The sequence below is a fragment of the Bos javanicus genome, chromosome 22, assembly GCF_032452875.1.
Source record: "Bos javanicus breed banteng chromosome 22, ARS-OSU_banteng_1.0, whole genome shotgun sequence".
NCBI lineage: Eukaryota > Metazoa > Chordata > Mammalia > Artiodactyla > Bovidae > Bos > Bos javanicus.
Genome location: NC_083889.1, coordinates 27,181,082 through 27,204,797, shown reverse-complemented (window position 1 = coordinate 27,204,797; position 23,716 = coordinate 27,181,082). Strand labels below are relative to the sequence as shown.

Genomic DNA, 23,716 nt, shown 5'->3' with positions numbered 1-23,716 from the left:
TCTCCAGAGCCAGACCTCATGGGGGTTGCACTGAAGGTCATCGTGAGCTGGCCAAAACTGCCATGGAGGTCAAAGATATGTTACATTCTTTTCTTTCTCACTGTCTTTGTTCCTTTATATTTTCAGATTTGTTAGATGTAATTTTCTAATTTCAATGTTCTGCCAGAGCAAAGGTCGTGACTGACAATTTGTTCATCCTCTTTTTAGTTCTAACATAGTACAAAGCACAGAGTAACTAATGAGTAAACGCATCCTTAACTAGATTATTTTTCCTCCCTTAAGCAGAATCCTTACAAAACAGTCAAACAGAAAACAGGCATGCACACACACATCACATTCTCTCTCTCTCTCTCTCTCTCATACACACACACACACACACACTTTAAACTCTGCTTTGTACAGTATATAGAGATAAAAAACATTGAATTAATTTCTCAGCCTATTTCCTTAATTAATAAAAATCCTCATACTGTTTCTGAAATCCAAAATGACCACACAAAGTCAGTTATATGTTTTTAAATGTTGGATTTGTTACATGTGTAAACATACACTTACAGGCAAACTGGAGCTTAGCTTCTCTGCTGACAATTGTCCCGACTGAATTTGTGGCAAAGCATTGATAATTTCCTGTATCCCAATTTCTGTTGGGGTTAATAACCACAAGATTTCCTCTTATCAGCTTATAACGATACTCCATACTCAAATCAATATCGCTTCCATTCAGCTGCCATCTGTAAAACAAATGTCCAGGATTTCTCCCTTAGTATAATTAAAAAAAAAAAAAAACCTACATTATAGAGAATCTACTTTAAACATCAGCTCTCTTATGAATGAAAGGGGACAAATATATCATTCAATTGTTATATAACTGGAAATCAAAGATGCCCCAGTTTAAAAAAAAAAAAAACAGAAACAAAAGGTTAAATTATAGTAGAAAGCACAATAGAGTAGTATCTAAAAGCTGAAAGTTTTCAAGATTTTCTGAAGAGGAGAAAATAATTTAGTTTGTTCACTAGGGGGAAAATTAGTCTAGGTCTGCATAGGCAAAGATGAAGTAGAAAGTTGAGGTAATTATCTCATACACTTCAGGCCAGTCTCATGCTGCCGATGGAGGAGGGGGAAGCACATTTCTTTGATTTACCCAGACTGAATGAGCACATTTAATAAATTAATTGGGTAAGTGTTCAACCATCCATTTCAATTTGTCTGGGTAAAAACCTGTCCCTAAGGCACCTTCGGTTCGTCTAAGCCATCACAGAGCTATTTACTAAATGGTACACTGTGGTACAAGACCCTAAATGCCACCCAGAGGGTCGGAAACGGTAAAGGCACTAACCTGAGAGCCGTATTTATCAATGGGAAGCCAAAAGAAAAAACAAAGTAGTTGGTTTTTAAATAAGAGTTTTTAAACAGAAAAACCAGAATTTTTTTAAACAGTCAGCACACCAGACACATCAAAGTAAAAAGTAGACATTACGTTTAAAAACTCATTAAATACCCCGCAATCTCAAGAGCACATCCATTGTACAAAGCCATCGACCTGCCAGAAGGCTTGATTTTATAAGAAAATTACACTGGTATCGGGTCTATAAATTTAAGGGTAATATGGCAACAATCATCTCAATTCCTCTTTATAATAAGTTTCAGAAAATGGGTAATAAAACACCCATTTCACAGATGAGAATTTCAATAAAACAGCTTAGTGAGCTGTTGTCAACTTTCTCCAAACTCTTAATTACAGATCAGAACTACTATCCATTTGAATTCTGGCCCAGAGATTTTTAACCATGTCACGGGTCATATAAAAACTGTATTAATACACAAAATGTTTAACCTGGAAATAGTAGCATTGTGAAAGCACATAAAGTATTGTGAAATGTGAACATTATCACAAATAAAAGTGCATGAAGTTAAAGGAAATATCACATAGCTGTGAAAAATGTATGAGATTTTGTAAACATAGAAAAGCCTTACAAAGGTGAAAACTTTTTTGCAAAATGCAGTTCAATATTATGTATATAAAGTATTTAAAGATATAAAGTAATATTAAGGAAGTATTAAACATGTTTTTAAATGTATAAAAACAAAACACTTCAAGTTTAAGGTATTTTAGAGTTTTCACGGAGGGAAAAGTGTGAAGAGGTTACAGGGCAAACACTGGAAATTGAGCTTTTTAGGTTTGATTTTCTAAACCAAATAGTGTTTTTATGTGGTATTCATCATTATACTTGCCTCTATGTTTGTATCATTTTCTATACCTGAAAGAGCAGGACATTTAAAAAAAAATTAATGCTAAGAAATGAATAAATTTAAAAGTTTAGTTTCTATTGATCAAAGTAGTATTGTATCATTTGCTCAACTTAAAAATTAAGACTTCCTTGATTTTTTTTTTCTATATTCACATACAAGACTCCTAGGTTTAAAGCAACATTCTGAAATTAAGAGGAAAATCTGGAGGCCTCAAGTCTTTTCTTTTGAGCTGAAAAGAACAAAATGTTAAAGAAATAGAAAAACGCCATAACTGCTTTCTCATTTGTGGCAGATTTTTGCTATTGGTTTGATTTTGCTTGGCTTGTACAGTAACTCCCTTATGATCCTTCCCAAGGCAAGTCTATATTTGCATGTGTCTTTTAGATTACTTTCTTCTATTCGGACTTTAATCCTGCCCCTAGAATTTTGAAGTGGGACTGTAAACACCTATTACCCCTTCTTCATTTGATTCCTGCCCAAATCCTAGAACTATGGAAACTCAGAAAAGGAAATTAAGGAAAACTGTTCATCCACATTCTTTCTTAATACTCTGCACTCTTGATATACAAGGTGGTCTGCAGATGGTCATGAGCACCCTAATTATCATCCAAGAGTATGCTTTAAATGCAGAATCTTAGACTCTATCCAGGTCTACTAAACCAGAAAATGGCATCCTAGTGAGAGTTGCCAGTGTTTAATAGGCCCATTCCAGTTTGGAAGAACTGGTCTATAATATCCCCAAGAAGTAACCATGGACGGCCTATGAGAGACATAGATAAGAGTTACCCAATCTTGATTTATCCCATTCCATTTTCAAGAACTCTTATTAGAAAAATCAACCCTCCTTCCTTCTTTCCTTCTTCATTCTACCCTTCTTCCCTCTCTCCCTTCATCCCTTCATCCTTTCTTGGCAAAAAAATATTTGAAAGGTAAGAGAAAAGTGTTAGTTGCTCAGTCGTGTCCCACTCTTTGTGACCCCATGAACTGTAGTCCACCAGATTCCTCTGTCCATGGGATTCTCTAGGCAAAAGTACTGGAGTGGGTTGCCATTCCCTTCTCCAGGGGATCTTCTAGACCCAAGGATTAAACCCAGGTCTCCCACAATGCAAGCAGATTCTTTACCATCTGAGCCACCTCTGAGTGCCTATGTGTCCAGGCTCTAAGGAAGGGGTGAAAAAGCTCCTTCATGGAGCTTACACTGTGCGAGAAGCCGTTTTTCTGTTTCTCAGTTCCTGTCCCTCCCCCCGTGTCTAGCCCAGTCTCTATCCAACCCTACCATTAACAGCAGAATGAACAGAAATGAGATTCATAACCAAGTGCTCCTTGGTTTATGGGTTGAACTCATCGTGTGACCATGAGCAATTAACCAAACTCCATTAAACCTAAGATTTCAACATGTAAAATGAAGACAGTATCATCTTCCCCACATGGTTGTTCTATCAATTTAATTACAAACCGCTGAGAAAAGAAGTAAAACAAAGGTGAAGGAAAAAAGGAAAGATATACCCATCTGAAGGCACAGTTCCAAAGAATAGCAAGCAGACATAAGAAAACCTTCCTAAGTGATCAATGAAAAGAAATAGAGGAAAACAATAGAATGGGACAGATTAGAGATCTCTTCAAGAAAATTAGAGATACCAAGGGAATATTTCATGCAATGATAGGCACAATAAAGGACAGAAACAGTATGACCTAACAGAAGCAGAAGATATTAATAAGAGGTGACAAGAATACACAGAAACTATACAAAAAAGATCTTCATGACCCAGATAACCATGATGGTGTGATCACTCACCAAGAGCCAGATATCCTGGAATGCAAAGTCAACTGCACCCTAGGAAGCATCACTACCAACAGCTAGTGGAGGTGATGGAATTACAGCTGAGCTATTTCAAATCCTAAAAGACGATGCTGTGAAAGTGCTGCACTCACTATGCCAGCAATTATGGAAAACTCATCAGTGGCCACAGGACTGGAATAGGTCACTTTTCATTGGCATCTCAAAGAAAGGCAATGCCAAAGAACGTTCATACTGCCACACAATTGCCCTCATTTCACAAGCTTGAAAAGTAATGCTCAAAATTCTCCAAGCTAGGCTTCAACAATACATGAACTGAGACTGTCCAGATGCTCAAACTGGATTTAGAAAAGGAAGAGGAACCAGAGATCAAATTGCCGACATCCGTTCAATTGTAGAAAAAGTAAGAGAATTCCACAAAAACATCTACTTCTGCTTCATTGACTATGCTTAAGCCCTTGAGTGCGTGGATCACAACAAATTGTGGAAAATTCTTAAAGACATGGGAATACCAGACAACCTTACCTGCCTCCTGAGAAATCTCTATGCAGGTCAAGAAGTTACAGTTAGAATGGGACATGGAACAACAGACTGGTTCCAAATTGGAAAAGGAGTATGTAAAGGCTGTATATTGTCAACCTGCTTATTTAACTTATATGCAGAGTACATTATGCAAAATGCCAGGGTGGATGAAGCACAAGCTGGAATCAAGATTGCTAGGAGAAATTCCAATAACCTCAGATATTCAGATGACACCATCCTTATGTTAGAACGGGAAGAGGAACTAAAGGGCCTCTTGATAAAGGTGAAAGAGGAGACTGAAAAAGCTGCCTTAAAACTCAACATTCAGAAAACGAAGATTATGGCATCCAGTCCCATCACTTCATGGCGAATAGAAGAGGAAATCATGGAAACAGTGATAGACTTTATTTTCTTGGTCTCCCAAATCACTGCAGATGGTGACTGCGGCCATGAAATTAAAAGATGCCTGCTCCTTGGAAGAAAAGCTATAACAAACCTAGATAGCATATTAAAGAGCAGAGACATTACTTTGCCAACAAAGCCCCATATAGCCAAATCTATGATTTTTCCAGTAGCCATGAATGGATGTGAGAGTTGGACTATAAAAATAGCTGAGCACCAAAGAATGGATGCTTTTGAACTGTGGTGTTGGAGAAGACTCTTGAGAGTGTCTTGGACTTCAAGGAGATCAAACAAGTCAATTCTAAAGGAAATCAACCCTGAATATTCATTGGAAGGACTGATGCTGAAGCTGAAGCTCCAATACCTTGGCCACCTGATTCGAAGAGCTGACTCTTTAGAAAATACCCTGATGCTGGGAAAGACTTAAGGCAATAGGAGAAGGGTATGACAGAAGACAAGATGGTTGGATGGGATCACTGACAGCTGACAATGAGCTTGAGCAAGCTCTGGGAGATGGTAAAGAACAGGGAAGCCTGGCATGCTGCAGTCCAGCAAAGAGTTGCAAAGAGTCAGACACAACTGAGCGACTGAACAACAACCATCAATCAATCAATTTATTTAAACAGTGTATATAAAACCAGTGGCTCATGGTAGTCATCCAACAAATAGGCAGGTGCCAGTGTTAACATGGGAGGGCTTTCCATCCAAATCTGCAAGTCCATCCATTTGCTTTGTTTTTCTTTTCTTCTATCCTCATAGAGCGTATGCTGGTTAAATGCAACCTGTGTGATTCAATGCTTTGGGTCATCTCTTCTCATGTGGAATGAACTGTGTCTTCCACATATGGTTTGTCTGCATTTGTACCTGACTTAGAAGTCAGTGAAACGCGGGACAAAACACATGCTGGGCTTGACCTTCAGAGAATAAATCTGACAGTAAATCACAAGTAGGTGGGCTGAATTTTTAAGCTGCAAACAGTTTGCTAGTTACTAAGTTATTTGACGGCTTGTGGAAGAAGAAAGGAGAACTCCTCTACATGCAAAGCAGGAAAAATGCAGTTAATTTCACACACTTTTGAATGGAGAACTCTCATGACAAACGGTACTTGTGGCTTTGTTATCTACAAAGAACAGTGTGTATCAAGGAAAAAAGGTTTCAGCTCCACAGTCTAGAATGTTTATGGCCTGATGAAGCGTGCCTGATGGCTTCATTTGAAAATTCTGTTTTCGTGTTTAGCTGATGAAAAATAAAGGTACAATGGCTATGTGGCAAATTGTAAAGATAAATAAAAATATATAGAAGCACTTCTTCTTGTCTATTTAATAGCTGGAAAGATTTAAGAGATCATAAAATATGTGGGAAAACACCTTATTTCAGTAAGCATCTAAGATGTAAAAGCTATCATATCTCTCAGTTTTGACTGAAGAGCCAAAATGGAAAACATTTCTTACATTATGCATGAATGTTTCTTACTTATGTTATCTCACTCTTTGTCATATACACACAATCTCTAAATTATTTTACTGTGCAAAAAGACCAAAACTGCTCTTGTACATATGTTTCTGCTGTAACAAAATTATAACTGCGTTTGTTTTAGTAAACTCATCAGAGTGAAGATATACTTGAGATACTCAGAAGATGGTTAATTTTCTTTTAACAAAGCAATATAATTATGTCTCTCCTTCTTAATATTATTCATCATTAAATGGAACCCATCCCCCGGTGATATAAAATTTCTCAATATCTTATTATACATGGGTTGCTTTTCTTCTTGCTAAAAATATGTTGATTCAAAAGGGTTGTTTTTAAACTCTGCAATGTGTAAGCAACCCGTGAGCCTGGGCATCCAAGTGTTATTTTATTCTGAGAAAATAGTGCACTTCACTTCCTAATACAGAAATTTATTTTGGAATATTTTCAATAGAATCTTTTGTATAAGAAATAATCAGGAAAATTGAAGGCACACAAACATACTCCTTGCACAAAGAATGTGTCTAATAAATCTACAAATTAGACTACATTTCTTTGGAGTAAATTGTAATCCAACTGTCCAGAGTTCGTGAACATCATGCACAGTGGTAAGACAGCAACAGGTAAATGGTGCATTTAGGTCATAAATTTGGGAAGCTTTCAGAAGCAGACACTGCCTTTTAGCTTTGAACATGCACAATCCTTTGTGAAAGTTAAAAATGTCTACTTTTATGAAGGGATTTTGAAGTTCCTTAGGACTTTAAAGTCTCAGAATGAAATACTTTTTGAAATATGGAAATCATTTAAAACTTCATAAAAGTAAAATCTGCATATTCCAATTTCATTCCGAAAAGCTTCATGCAGTGATTTGGAGCAAAAGAAGACAGCTCTGGGGCTCTGGGGGTGATGTACACTAGCATTTCAATCATATAACATTTACACTGTGCTCTGGAAGCAGACTAACCTTGTAGCTTTAGTTCAGTGGTAAATGTCACAAGATTAAGTACCTTTGCATACTCATCATCTTGTAATGCTCTTGAATGATCTTGTAAGATCACTGTCAGCTTTCAGTGTTCAAACGCTCATTCTACATGAATTAGGACTTGCTTTTAGAATCCACAAGTGAGAAATGGTTTAATTTTCATATTTCACAACTCTGATTCTCAAGCAATAGGCTCTCAACCCCTTTAACTGCTTGATGTGGAACTTATATGTGAATTAAGGTCAATAACTCGAGGTTCAGATTCTGGAAGAAGTTGCAGTTCCAGAAGAAGTCCTGGACCACTTACTCTGCCAGCTGACCTGAGGTAGCATGAATTAGATCAGTCCATTTCTAAATTTCAGTTACACACTCTATACAACAGGAAGCTGTTACTGGCCTACAATTTCTTTAAGACATTGTACAGGCCCTTGGGTTAACAGGTTTTGAATCTTAAGTATAAAGCATAAGGTGGGGATATTTCAACTGGGAGTTAATAGTTTTAAATGATGGAAACAGTAATTGTGACTTCTAAGAAATAACAGAATCATCAATCATGGGGAGTATATGAATCACTACCTTCCAATACAGAGAACAAAATATGTGTAAGATTCTGTGTATGTTTGTGTGCAAACAAAAGTTTATGTAACAATGAGTAAATTAACATAAAAAGCCTAGATTCTAAGTGTCGAAAGGTATTTTCAAACCATAAGGCACACTATCAATCACTGCTGAATTCCTACCATCAGTCGTAACAGGTAGGTGAGCATACTGGGTGCTCACAGAAGTTTCCTGAATGAAGTAATCTTATTCTACCCTCTAACCTAGCCATCCTAGCCTCCATACAGTCATCCCTTTCAGTCATTCATATTATCAATATGGATGATATCAATATCAATATCATATTATCATATTATCAATAAATATCTCAAAGACAGGGAATGAATGTATAATTATTTTCACTACCATCCAGTTATTATTTATTTACCATACTAGTTATTATTGGATATGGCAACCTCTTTACACAAAACCACACTAGTATGGAATGAGAATCATGAAGATAAACATAGACATATCTTGTTGTCAGTTTAATTTAAGGCACTAAATCCTAACTTGGATCTTCCACTAAAACTCTGAAATAAAAGGTTAGAGAATATCACCCTTTGAAATCGAAACTAACAAAACTCAGTGACAATAAATTGAGTGACAATCAGGTAGTTTCAAAATAATCTCAGGATGTAATTCATCTCATGGTTGACTGTATTATCCTTCAAGGTATCTACACCAACTTATAAAGTTTGGTCAGGAAAAATGGAAACATAAACAATATTCTGGAGAAAAACAAATGCTACATATTAGAGTTTGATGAAAAACCAAGAAAAAAGCAAAATAATTTACTAAATTCTTTAAGAAGCTGGGGCTGGGTTTTGAAAATATGCCCACATTAAACACTTGTTAAATCAACAGGCAATACTTTATTTAGGGTTTGACAGGAAAATTAGGAATTTAATCACAGAAGCAATTTGTGGTTGTGGATGCAGCTTTCAAGTTAATAAGCAAATGCATTTGTGTTCAAATGCAATGTTTGTTAATATGTTTACTGAAGTGATGAGAATAATTGCAGCCCTTGAAGAATGAATGCCTGAATTTGCATATTCAATACTTTATCCAAAAATAACTAGTTAGGCTTCAGCAATAATTAGTGACGATACAAATGAGTTAAACTGTGATGCTGTGTTTTTAAAAATGAATTTCTAAAATGTGTTTCATGACAGAGATTCCCACTCATTGATAAATTTTAATCATATACAATAAAAAAGACATAAGAAGAGATGAGACCTACACTGGGATTAAAAACAATTTAACTCCTCAGTTTATATAGGTAAAGCCTAGCTCAGACTGACCAGTGATTACCTTTATATTACGCTGAGAAGAATCAAAGAAGATGGCTGAGCTTTCTGCATCTCTGCTTTCCTTTCAGCTTTTACTGGCAGGATCTTTCTCATTCTCCTCTGGACAGACCACGCCTCCCAGGACCCAGGCATGGCCACTGAGACCATTCCTACTTTCAGGCCTTAGAGATTAGTTAGTTGTATAACTGTGATCCAGTTGATTTAACTAGTGTTTGATCAGTATCTGTTTTCCTTCCTTCTTGCCTCATGACAAAAACATAACAACAACAAAAATATGTTAATTTTTCAACTACCATCTTTAATATCTAAAACCTAACCTCTACATTTCTCCTGGGTTTGACTACTGACAGTATTAGCTGTGTTTTTATTTCATGTTTTTCTGACACCTTTCAGAGCTTTTGGTAACACTAATAGGAAATATTTCCTCTTTTTCTAGTTAACATTTTGTGGAGGATGTAAGTAGACCTAGGCAGTCATCTTTGCCATTTCAAGGGCAATCTGTCTTAAAATAGAGCCATAAAGAAGGGCTCAATCCAAATTTAAGAATATCCTACAGAAGCAACTATAGATTGCTTTTGTTCCTGTGATGCTTCATGACACTCTTGACTCCTGAAATAAAACCTAATCCCAAACTGTTTCTGTTTCCTCCCAGTTAACTTCATCCCATTTCTTCATTCATGCCACCAATTTACTTTTCACTACCATCCCTGTGGAAAAGAAATGCAAAAAAGCAAAATGGCTGTCTGGGGAGGCCTTACAAATAGCTGTGAAAAGAAGAGAAGCCAAAAGCAAAGGAGAAAAGGAAAAACATTAGCATCTGAATGCAGAGTTCCAAGAATAGCAAGAAGAGAAAAGAAAGCCTTCCTCAGCAATCAATGCAAAGAAACAGAGGAAAACAACAGAATGGGAAAGCCTAGGGATCTCTTCAAGAAAATCAGAGATACCAAGGGAAGATTTAATGCAAAGATGGGCTCGATAAAGGACAGGAATGGTATGGAACTAACAGAAGCAGAAGATATTAAGAAGAGGTGGCAAAAATACACAGAAGAACTGTACAAAAAAGATCTTCACGACCCAGATAATCACGATGGTGTGATCACTGACCTACAGCCAGACATCCTGGAATGTGAAGTTAAGTGGGCCTTAGAAAGCAGCACTACAAACAAAGCGAGTGGAGGTGATAGAATTCCAATTGAGCTATTTCAAATCCTGAAAGATGATGCTGTGAAAGTGCTGCACTCAATGTGTTAGCAAATTTGGAAAACTCAGCAGTGGCCACAGGACTGGAAAAGGTCAGTTTTTAGTCCAATCCCAAAGAAAGGCAATGCCAAAGAATGCTCAAACTACCACACAACTGCACTCATCTCACACTTTAGTAAAGTAATGCTCAAAATTCTCCAAGCAAGTGTTCAGCAATACGTAAACCGTGAACTTCCAGATGTTCAAGCTGGTTTTAGAAAAGGCAGAGGAACCAGAGATCAAATTGTCAACATCCACAGGATCATAGAAAAAGCAAGAGAGTTCCAGAAAAGCATCTATTTCTGCTTTATTGACTATGCCAAAGCCTTTGACTGTGTGGATCACAATAAACTGTGGAAAATTCTGAAAGAGATGGGAATACCAGATCACCTGATCTGTCTCTTGAGAAATTTGTATGCAGGTCAGGAAGCAACAGTTAGAACTAGACATGGAACAACAGACTGGTTCCAAATAGGAAAAGGAGTACGTCAAGGCTGTATACTGTCACCCTGCTTATTTAACTTCTATGCAGAGTTCATCATGAGAAACGCTGGACTGGAAGAAGCACAAGCTGGAATCAAGATTGCTGGGAGAGATATCAATAACCTCAGATATGCAGATGACACCACCCTTATGGCAGAAAGTGAAGAGGAACTAAAAAGCCTCTTGATGAAAGTGAAAGAAGACAGTGAAAAAGTTGGCTTCAAGCTCAACATTTAGAAAACAAAGATCATGCCATCCGGTCCCATCACTTCGTGGGAAATAGATGGGGCAACAGTAGAAACAGTGTCAGATTTTATTTTTTGGGCCCCAAAATCACTGCAGATGGTGGCTGCAGTCATGAAATTAAAAGACGCTTACTCCTTGGAAGGAAAGTTATGACCAACCTAGATTGCATATTCAAAAGCAGAGACATTACTTTGCCAACAAAGGTCCGTCTAGTCAAGGCTATGGTTTTTCCAGTAGTCATGTGTGGATGTGAGAGTTGGACTGTGAAGAAGGCTGAGCGCCAAAGAATTGATGCCTTTGAAGTGTGGTGTTGGAGAAGACTCTTGAGAGTCCCTTGGACTGCAAGGAGATCCAACCAGTGCATTCTGAAGGAGATCAGCCCTGGGATTTCTTTGGAAGGAATGATGCTAAAGCTGAAACTCCAGTCCTTTGGCCACCTCATGTGAAGAGTTGACTCATTGGAAAAGACTCTGATGCTGGGAGGGATTGGGGGCAGGAGGAGAAGGAGACGACAGAGGATGAGATGGCTGGATGGCATCACTGACTCGATGGACATGAGTCTGAGTGAACTCTGGGAGTTGGTGATGGACAGGGAGGCCTGGCGTGCTGCAGTTCATGGGGTCGCAAAGATTCAGACATGACTGAGCGACTGAACTGAACTGATTTGCTAAGCATTTTGAATGAAGGATGAAGAAAGAACTGTCTTCACCTTAAGGGTGTTACATTCAACCAGGCAAGTACACTTCATTTTAGTAAACTTAATAATACAGGAAGGCATAGGTACAATAGGCAGTGCATGGTGGGAACACGGAACCCAGCTCTGAGGGTATCGAGAAGGCTTCATGGGAGAGATGGTAGCATAGTCAAGTTTAAAATGCCTACCTCTACTTGCCATCAGGCACCACAGAAATTCTTTGTACTTAGTGTTTGCAATCATTTCAATCATGTAAACATTTCACTGCTCTTAGTAAAAGTGACTGTGGGTTTGGGGACCACAGCTTATCAGCTAGAGAAGTCGGGATGCCAAGGGAAGTTGAGCTTGAGGATAAACAGAGAATTGAGCCTAGTAACCTGGCAGAATGCACTGTATCTCCTTAGGACCAAGAGACTTTAGAAGAATAAAGGGACAAACTGCATATAATCAAAGATATACTAAATACAGTCATATTGTATTAATATAATGTATCACATCCTATATATAATACATAGGCTATGGATGCTCTACCCTATAAACTGTATGTGGTCCCATGTACAGTGTTACATTTGTGTGTCTGCAAGGATGTGTGTTTTTAGATAACAAGTAAACACCTTACATTTACTCCCTGGATAAATGATGGCCAGAAATTAGTCCATTATTATTATTTTTTCTTTCTTATACTGGATGCGCTTAGTAGAATTCCAATAAATTAAACACATGAGAGCTAACTCCATTACAGCAAACGCTACTTAAAAGGGAGAAACTACCGCCTGAAAATCTGCATTTTGCAGTGTCCTACAATACATTTTGCTATGTAGTCCTTACAATGTGTATATCCAAGAGTCCTCCCCTGTACTTCATTAAAATTGCTTACTTATTATATAAAGCTAGAAGAGAATTATATTCTGGTTGCTTCCTTGTGCTGAGAATAAAACAGAACATTTATAGAAAAGCTGTGGATCCAACAAGGATCAAAGTAGAGCACTGCTGTCCAACAGAACTTTCTGCAAGCACAGAAATGTCCATTTGTGTGTCCAATACAGTAGCTATTAGCTACGTGTGGCTACTGAGCACTGGAAACGAGGCTGCTATGACTGAGAAAAGTGAATTCTTGGTTGAACTGATTTAAACATATGTGGACACATTTGGCTACTGGCTACCATACTGGATGGCACAGCCTGTTAAGTCTTGAGCCAGACTAAATGTTGTAAACACAAAACCCACATGGCCCACATTCACATTTAAGGCTTATCATCTTTGGCCTTTACTATGTTTAAAAAGTGAGAGTCAACATTAGAAATACAGAGAATCAAAAAAAGAAAATTTCTGTTTTAATCTCTTGAAAAGGTTTTGTAGTAGTGAACCAGGGTTCCTGGATGATAACAACTGGCCAGTGCTCAGAAGCAATCATGACCACTGGATGGACTTCTGGCTAAATGTGGGCCAGTCTCTCGTCATGATTCAATGTGTCTACATGTTATTAAGGGCCGCCTCTTCTAGTTTGTTACTTGCCTGGTCCCCACTGACATTTCCATATTAAACCCTGGTCAGTCCAATATGTGCCTTGTAATGCTGAATGGCATTAATTGAAGTGACCAGGGAACTTCTTATTTGGGGTCTTTCATCTTAGCAAATGATGGGCAAATTTAACCCTATGAGAAGTCAGAGAAAATCCTTCCCATTTAAAAAATGTTATTAATACTTCCTCAGGGCAACCTCTTTCAGCATCATCAGCAATTACAACCAGACTGAATACTAATTAACCTTTAAACATAGGCTTTGGGGCTCAAGCGGGAAGAGGCAAAAGAAAGAATAAAATTCTCAATTAAACCCTAAGATGAGTAATTTCTCTTGAGAATTTCTGAACTTTTAGATTTCTAATATGGCCAATTAAGAGTTCTTTTTATCCAGTGGGATAATAACAAACACAAGATCTCTCATCAGAAAAGTTTGCCTCAGTCTACAAGACAGGATCTGGGCTTTCAAAAGGATATTCCTTTACAAGACTCTTAGACTTTACTCTGAGTCTTAGAGAATGTGTTTGGGTTGCTTTTAATTTACATTTTCACATGAACTGTTAATTTCCTCCTTGATACCTTTCTTTTACCCTCCCTTCTTCCCTTCCCTCATTCTTTCCTCCCTCCCTCCCTTTTCTCTTTCTTATCTATGTGCTTGTGTTTATAAATACTTACAAAAACATATCCTTTCTCTAAATTAATGTAAAAAAAAAAATCCCCATGTTAGATGGCTCAGATGGTAAAGAATCTGCCTGCAATTCAGAAGACTCGGGTTCAATCCCTAGACTGGGAAGATCCCCTGGAGAATGAAATGGCTACCCACTCCAGTATTCCTGCTTGGAGAATTTGATGGACAGAGGAGCCTGGTAGGCTAGAGTCCATAGGATGGCAAAGAGTTGGACACGACTGAGCAACTAACACTGTCTTTCACTTTTAAAGTCATTATCTATTTGCACTATTTATTCATAATTTTTAAAGGATAGCAGAAAATAAGAACCAGCAAGTGTATTTTCTTCTGGAACAGGTAAAGGAATAATGCAGGATATTACTTGGTTGACTATTAAAATCAAAAACTAGGAGAAAAATCAGGCCATAAGTGAAGGTGTTGTCTAAGCAAAGAGGCGGACATGACTGAGCGACTGAACTGAAGTAGATGAGGTATAATTACAGCCCACTGTAGTCTATAATCCCATCTACTCATCAGCATAATTACTGATTCAGATAACATGGTAATATGGAATCATTGCTTATTATAGAAAAGCCTAATATTTTCACAGGGAAAGGAGGTTTCCTCATGCTTTTTCTAGGTCTCAATTTCTAGTAACTCTAATGTGAAATTTTATACTGGTCAGAAGTTTTAACTTCAGAGTATCTTTAGAGCAATAATGAAAGTGTTTTCTATTTGCCTATAAACCAAATATTTTAAAACAATACCTAGCATGTAAAATTTCTTCATTTATCAAACTTAAAACTGATTAATTTCAGTCACACATCTCCTATTTTCAGGTACAGATTTGTTTCTAAATGCAACATATAGTCTCAGGACATACAATAAAACATAAAAAGTACTGTTCAAATGACGGAACTTTGTCAACATTTTATACATGTTATCAGTTTATTTAAACACATATCTCATGTCTATACAATAGCATTTTGAAAACACTTGGTACTTTAATTGTATTTACTCTAATTGTAATACACTGGCATTAAAATAAGTACCTGATAAATAAATAAACACAACAAAAAGATATTTCTGAATTTCTAAGCTCAAGACTTCTTGCTGTTTGATTACTTTACCAACATAATTAATCTATTCATTTAGAAATAAAATCCTACGTGACTATATCTTATATCTTGACAAGTTTTCAACTGAACAGAGTCATCACCAAATTATTCATAAGATAAAATGCCAGGAAATAATTTTACTGACAACAACCAAAAAAAAAAAAAAAAAAAAAACCAGCCCATGCATCAGTCATTCACATGGATTCTTTAAAATATTTACAGTCATATCTAAAAGGATAATCTTCCATTTCAGGGAGAAACAAACAGATGCATTTAGAAAGTGTTAGAATGTCCTACAAAAACGTTGGTGAAAATGTTTCCAGGACAATGTCCTAATTAAGTGGATCTGTTCATCTTCCCTCCAAAGAAGAAAATATTTCCACCTGTTGCAGGTACAGTGTCTGATTAACTGACCAAGCTCATAAAATAGTTTTTTGTTTGATTTTAAATCATGTTGACAACTTTTCTTATTTCTATAGGTTAAGGAAAAGGCAGAGAGAAGAAAATCTTCTATCACCTCAGCCAATTCTGACCAGTAACCAGGATCATTACAATTATTGTGTTGAAAATACTCAACAGGTGCTCAATATACACGCTGTTGAGTCCTGCTGACAGAAACTGACTTTTACTTGCAAATGCAAAAATACAAAGGTCTACCTTCTAACCTAAGCTTGACCCAAGTTAACAATGATTGTTGGCTACTATTATCAACATGGGTTGAGAACAATAGGAGTTCAATAAGATCTACATCACTACTCAAAACACTAAGAATTTCATTAATAAAGGCTGAAGTCTGCTTGTCCTTCAGGTTATAGAAAAGGTTTTGCCAAGCGAAGTTGACTGTAAACAGGGAGTTTGAGACAAACGCTTGCAGTACTCAAAAGAGCATGCTGTTTTCAAGGTGCCTCCGGCACTTTCTCATAACCATTTAAATAAAAGCAGCATATCCTGTTTATAAATAATTCATCTCTTCATTAATGTGGGTCCCCTGAGAACCCTAAAAGTAAAAATCGTTAATCCTGTATTATTTAATAAAGTATATACCCATCACATCCAAATAAACTATCATCATCTCACCAAATATTATATTTTTATCTTAAGGTGATGGGAGTTCAGTTTTGTTTTGTTTTTTTTCTGTTTTTCCTTATACCTTTCTGTGTTGCTGGAAGGTTTCTAGTGAACAGGTTATTATTTATATTATTTGAAAAATGTATACTTTCACATGAAAAAAATACAATAAAATTTATTTTCTCTTCAAGAACAGTTAGTATGACTTTAGTAGGAACGTAGTTTATTCTTCTACACTGTATGAACCTTCTAACACATACTCAGTAAAATAATAAAGGAAGAAGGATAGATGTGGTTACTTTTTTCTAAAACTGTGATTGCTACATACTTTTACAACATATTTAATTTCATTCCTACAATGGATGTGTTCCCCAAAACTACATGTAAATCCAAGTTTATACATTAATTTCTACCACAAATCAAATGAAAAGACATTGCTTATTTAAGAGACTCTATCATGTTTTCTTTAATCAAGAATTCTTACTGTAAAGTAAACAATCAATCAAATATACAAAATATGGACCCAAAGTTTAGGTATGACTGTTGAATAAAGCTTCATGTATTATAACTTACTGATAGCATAAGTATACTGAAGCAAAAAAAATAAGTTCACAGTTGCCAAATTGCTTTTTTTTTTTAATATGGATTTTCAAACTTTTTCCACTGTACCTGTAATGAGGTGAAGGGTTGCCTCGTGCTTCACAATTTAAAGTTATTTTTTTATCCTCTGAGCCAACAGGAAAAATGCTGTTGCTGGGTTCTTTGACAAACACTGGGCCCTGTAAGAGCAGCTCACCTATATGGGTAGAAGACATCCAAAAAATAATCATAATAAGTAAAAGGTACTGTACTTGCTGCACTCTAGAATCAAAGAAGAAAAGCAACCAACCAGTGTCTCTAGTGCTGTTTTTTAAAAAAGGGAAGCAGACACCGCTTCTTCCCTTATCCACAAAGATGCTCTGCAGGCACTGCTTTGTTGACAAGGCATCACTGAAGCTGTCCTTGCAACCTAGTAACACTTCTAAGAAAATGAAAATCACTATCAAAACCACTGCCATATTAATAAGATTACTTAAAAGAATAAATAAGGCTGTACTAATCATTTTTATAATATAAATTCTACCTAAATTATCATTGGTGAATTACGTGGTCTAGGAAGTCTTTCTGTCATAAGCCTCTTTACAAAACTAAAGCTGTATTCAAAATCACTTGAATCCCTGAGTATTGTCTTTCTCATAATACTTGCCACGAATGCAAATCTGAGTGTTGACAATGTCATTTTGCATTCCAACCTCAAAACGCTCAATATTTGGTAGGATTTCCATTTGATTACTAGCAAATTGAAGAGAAGGATACAACACTGAACAAGTGTCCTTTAAAAAATGCTTTTACTTTGGTTAAGAGAACTTGAACTTCCTGAGAATTTCCACATATACACAACTAGAAACCTGTGTCTTTGTATGATGAATTTAAAAAGGAAAGAAATAATGCCATCACTAACAGCTTATGCCACTGCAATTGTATAATCATTGGCAGAGCATTCTGAAAACAAACACATTCACAGGAAAAAATATAAACACAACCAAACCCCTTACTCCTATTTTGAAATGCTCAGTAAAACTGCAGGAAAAAATAAATAAATAACCAGACTAGGAGACAAAGAGAACCTCTGAAGAGATAACAAAGAAAATTAAATAGAAAAGCATTCAAAAAGCCTAGAAACAATTTAGGCTACCTAAGTAGTAATAGCATTATAACATTAACAAAAAATTTCCCATATTAACAGGAATAGTAAAATAACACACTACTGAAAATAATCATTGAAATGATGAAAAAGCCACAATGAAAGCCACCATGTGAACTCTATGTGTCCACATCTGTTCTGTAACTTTCACCACGCTTTAGGAGGTAAGTCCTGTAATTATTCCCAATGTACAGAAGAGAAGGGTTGAGTCCAAAAGTGGGTTTATGAAACATGCAAGTACACACAGCTTTTCAGAATGTGCAGTTGATGATAGAAACGGCAGTCTGGAGACTGTGCAGTCAAACGCCAAGCTTTGGCTGAATCTGAGCACTCTTCACTGAAACATCACCACACAGTTAACCCCTACTATGGCCCACAATGATTTAAGAAAGTCGTGGGCTGTCCTCAGAAGTCCCTGGTTTTTATTTACATATAAGGGGAAAATGTCACAAGGGGGAAAAAAGTCTTACTTTCCCTTTGGACAATCTCCAGAAGAAAGGGATTTTGAAACAGGTACTAAAGAAACAGCTCTTAATTAAAAAGAGCCAATGCTGTCATTTTCTTGAATTTCCCCCCTCAGTTTATTGCATAAAAGTAAAAAAAAAAAAAAGTGTATCATTAATAATATTTACTGTCTTAGAAATTTGAATATATTTCTGTCTGTTACAATGTCTGCCTGTATTTACAAAAAAAATAGATTTTTTCAGTGTTTTTTCTAGTGCAATGGCTTCTGAATATTTTGAGTGGCATATATTTTACTCATTTAGGAGATGGTATAGCAGTGCTGTCCTGACCAACTGATGTTTGCAGGGCTTGACAGCAATAATATATTAACATAATAGTGTATGTTTGAAACCAACAGGTAAGTTGGGGAAGCAAACCAACAAAAAGAAAATTGGGTATAGATAAAAAGGGTGATTTCAATGAAAAAGACAGGTGTTTTTAGAGAATCAACTTACAGTCACTAGGGTGAAGAAGGGTAAGAATAGATTAGGAGTTTGGGATTGATATATACACACTGCTATATTTAAAAAGATAACCAACAAGGACATACTGCTAAAGATTGATAAATAGAGGTGTTTTTTAAAAAAATTTTCCTACAAGTGACCACAATGAAAACACAAACATTCATCATAATTTAGTAAAAGTCAAATTCCCAAATGATGTTCTAATTCTTCTCCAGAGACTGCTATTAATTTAAGGCGACAGTATTAAATAATTAGAAGCATTTCTTTCTGAGACCCTTTTGAAAGAGGGGTGATAACAGCTAATTTGCTAACATTTATGAGCCAGGCACTGTACTCAGCCATCCACAAGCCTTGTCTCCCTTATTCCCAGGCTGCATTTGCCCCACTGCCTACTTTCTGAGGTCCAGCTGCACCATCATCCTTGTCTTTGGCTCTGAGACACGCTGAATTTTGGGTTGACCTTCCTTCTTATTCTTGTGTTCTCATTTCCTTTTGTCATTCAGAACAGAGCATAAATGTCATCTTCTCAGCTTAAATAAGACTGCCCCTCCCCCAACTATGTCATGACTCACCCCTCACTTCCACCAGTCACAGACATCAGCTGTGTATCTCACTATCTATAAATATTAGACACATTTATATAAGTGCTTGCCATTTATTTTGTATCGAATTCATTGCTGCTTCTCCAACTCCTAGAGCATGGCAGCTATTCAATATCTGCTGAACAGGTGATTAAGATGAAGAAATTCTCGTAATAACTCAACGTAAGACAGATATTATTTTACAGCTGGTGAATGACAAAGTTAAGGTTTTAATTCCAGAGCTTATATTCTCACCTTATAGTTGTTCAGCCTCCCCAGAAGAAATGAGACCCAAAGAGGTTAAATAATCAACCACGGTAACACAGTTTTTGGCTGAGAAACCTGGGATCACAGCCCAATGGTCATATTCTTGGTTTGTTTCTCTTTCCATTAAACTACACTGTTCTAAATAGAGTCAAAGGTGAAAACTAACCATCAACTTGCTTTGTCAACTTCAGTATTTCCTGATGATGGTGTTCCCAGGTGGTGCTAGTGGTAAAGAACCTGTCTGCAAGGCAGGAGACATGGGTTTGATCATTGGGTCGGGAAGATCTGCTGGAGAAGGAAATGGCAACCCACTCCAGTAGTCTTGCCTGGGAAATCTCATGGACAGAAGAGCCTGGCAGGTTACAGTCCATGGGGTCGCAAAGAGTTGGACATGACTGAGCAATTGAGCACATAACATTTCCTGATGACACACTAGAGTTAACAGCCTCTGAGGCACATACCAGGCACTTCTGAAATTTAAGGCTCCTAAAGGCATTTCAGACCACCAGCAGCCATTCCCGAGTCTCCAACAACTCCTAAAATGTAAGTGCAAATAATAATCAAACATGACAGGCTGGTTCATGCTTTACATGAGAGACAAAGGCCTCTCAATCTTGTTTCCTCGGAATGAAATCGGTGATGAGAGATGCTGGGTTATAATATTCTAGTCTCCTGCTAGCAATATAAGCTTAAAAGGAAAAAAATTTCTGAGGTCTTCACTAACCTAAAGGAAATTATCCAACAGTTTCTTCAAAGCTAATTTTGATCCTCCAAAGGACAAAACCTTGACTATTTACACGTAACCAGCAGAAAGCAGTTTGACTGAAAACAGGAGAGGGTTTCATGCCTAAGTAAAGGGATTCAATGTAACATTTAGATTGATGCTAAACTTTACTTTCTGTGACAGGGCATTTTTTTTTTTTTTTTGATATGTTGGCCTGGCTCCTAAGCTCCATTTTAAGTTTACAACCTAAAATAAAGGGCATATAACATTTCCGAACGGGACTAATAAGTTGAAAAATCCAATCCTGAGGTGGTTTTTTTTTTTCTTTCCCCCAAACACCCAGAGGCTATAAGGAATAACTGCCTTTGAATGTAAGTACAAGCATTATGAGCTCCTAAGGTAATGTCACTAAAAGATCAAACTGTGGCAAATCAATTCTAATGGTCATACTCTGTACAATTTTTATGAAGAATGACAGAGAGAAACAGACAAAGGATTGCAGGCAGTTGCATTACTTTTACTAGAAGAAATGAAAATCCTAAAAGACTGTAATGTTACTCCTGAAATTCACACAGAAAAGGAAAGCATATTCCCCATTTGCCCTGGCAGACTTGCACCATAGCTACACGGCACAATACAGGAGGAAATGGTCAATCCAAAAGGGAGCTAGGATGGTAGTGCTATCTAAGAAAGAATTTAAGAGACAGTGGATCTAGAAAGGAATTTTCAATGTACTTAAAAGAGATACCCAACCTAAACAGAAGGATGTCTAGTGCAAGTCAGAGAAAGAAGAAAAATATATGCCACCAATGATACGAGATCTATAAAACAAGCCCTGTTATTCCACAGGGAAGGACATTTGAGATGGAGAGAAACACTTTGTAGCCGTGGGACATCACCACTGATTTTGGCATTGGTGCCTTACAGCTAGAAAATGCTAGAAAAAAAGGCAAGAAATGATTGAAATACAATTTCATTAATATTCTTCCAAAGTCAGGAAAGGCCAAACATTTCAATAATTTCTTTAACAAATATCTGAATGCCAGACATGTGCACCACATGAAAAACCAGCTGTGGCAGATACTGTCTGCTGTCGACTCAACAGTTCTTCCGGAACTGTTTTCCCTGCCAACAGAACCCGCCTTTCACCTGAGATATGAAAAGCACCAGCTATGTTGCCTTTCCAGACCTCTGCAGTTTCTGACTCTGGGGAGCAGGGCAGACAGCGGGGATTAACTATGAGACCAGGAGCAACTGCAAAGGGGTTCATTAGTTTGCCAGGTCTGCCGTAACAGAGTACCACAAACTGGGATGTTTAAGAAACAGAACTTAACTCATCTCACAGTCTGGAGACTAGGACTTTGAAATCAAGGTGTGGGCAGGGCTGAATTCTTCAGAGGGCCCTAAGATGAGTTCCAGGCCCATCTCCTTGGCTTGCAGGTGGCCACCTTCTCCCTGTGTCTCTTTACCACATCTTCCCTCTGTGTGCGTCTTTATGCCTGAATTCTAACCCCCCTTAATAAGGATACAGTCATAATGGATTAGGGTCTGCCCTGATGATCTCATCGTCAAAAATGATATCTACAATGGCCCTGTGTCCAAATAAGGTCACTTTCTGAGGTCCTAAGGATTACAGCTTCAACATACAAATATTCAGGCGATACAATTCAACCAGTAACAAGTGCAGTGAAAGTTGCTCAGTCGTATCCACTCTTTGAGACCCCATGGACTGAATTCTCTAGGCCAGAATACTGGAGTGGGTAGCCTTTCCCTTCTCCAGGGGATCTTCCCAATCCAGGGATCGAACCCAGGTATCCGACATTGCAGGCAGATTCTTTTCCAGCTAAGCCATAAGAGGTAGAGGAAAATCCACTAGGATCTTCTAGAAAAGAGCCCTCACATCCTTGAGCTCTTGAATCAATATGAACTATGTTAACTCTAAACATTATGTGTTGGGAAAATAAACCTTTAATGCATTGTTATCACCTGCAGCTGAATTTACTGTCAACCACACACTAAAAAAAGGGGGGGAGACAATACAGCATGCTTTAGATGAGAAAGGCCAATGCTTATGAAGAATAGCCAATTCATCCATTTTCCATATCGGAAATGCTATCAAGCAATTAGGTTAAAAGGAAAAATGTTGGAGCATGACATATATTTGGTGTAGTACAGCATGACAGAGAAACTGATAAAAAATTCTTTAAATTGTAAGTTAACAGCTTACTACATGTTTTGCTCAATCTTTAGTTCATGCTTCATTCATACCCCAAATGGAAACACTGCAAGGGAAGCAGTGCTCAATAGTTAGAGAATTAGAACTGAAAGCAGCTGTTTGAGCTTTACAAGTACTAGAAATAAATGTTCACATAAATGAATGTTCTTCCATAAAGTGGCAGATACCTTTCAATGCAGGAAAAAGTTTTTTAGCCAAAAATTGCATTTTTCCTCTCACTGCAACCTGCTTGTAAAAAAAAAAGTAATAAGGTTCATACCCAGACACATTTATGTACATAACAGTCATGTTTAAGGTTAAATATCTGGATTTTGGCACTTCAGTAAACCAATCACAGATTTTGATGTAAGATACCATCTATTTCACTGGATGGATTAACATTCAATATATAATATAGCTGAGTAATATTAGAGAACTTGGGTATATTTCTGAGAGAATATGATATTTTATCTTGATGCTTTTAATCCAATTGCTGTATTTCTGATTTGTGGAATATTCTTTACATTTGAAAGATGTTTAAACAATGTACAGTCCTATGACAAGAAATAATGTATTGGGAACAAAACAAACATAGAGGAGATAGGTTGAAGTAGATTAAAATGTTTTCATAATACTGTCCCTTTCTTTATTTAAATACGTTATTGTCTTATGAATGTGAGTTCTAGTGCTTTTGAATATCTCTGACATAGTTCCATAATACCCAGTCCATAATTATACCTTTCTTGATAGATGGCTTAATAGCAACTCAACATAATAAATATCTTATAATGCTATTGAAAGATACAGTGTGGAATGTGTACAGTACACTCAGGAGTACACAATTCACG

General features: G+C 37.0%; 1 protein-coding gene across 3 annotated transcripts in view; it reads right to left on the bottom strand.

The window, feature by feature from the left end:
- The window catches only part of CNTN3 (contactin 3), a 400,496-nt gene that overhangs the window by 252,333 nt on the left and 124,447 nt on the right, over positions 1 to 23,716 (bottom strand). For all 3 annotated transcript variants that reach the window (XM_061396391.1, XM_061396393.1, XM_061396392.1), the window contains exons 3-4: positions 17,039 to 17,165; positions 556 to 731 (exon numbers count right to left, since the gene is read on the bottom strand). In XM_061396391.1, the coding sequence (XP_061252375.1) occupies positions 556 to 731; positions 17,039 to 17,165 (303 nt within the window). The remainder of the gene's footprint in view (positions 1 to 555; positions 732 to 17,038; positions 17,166 to 23,716) is intronic.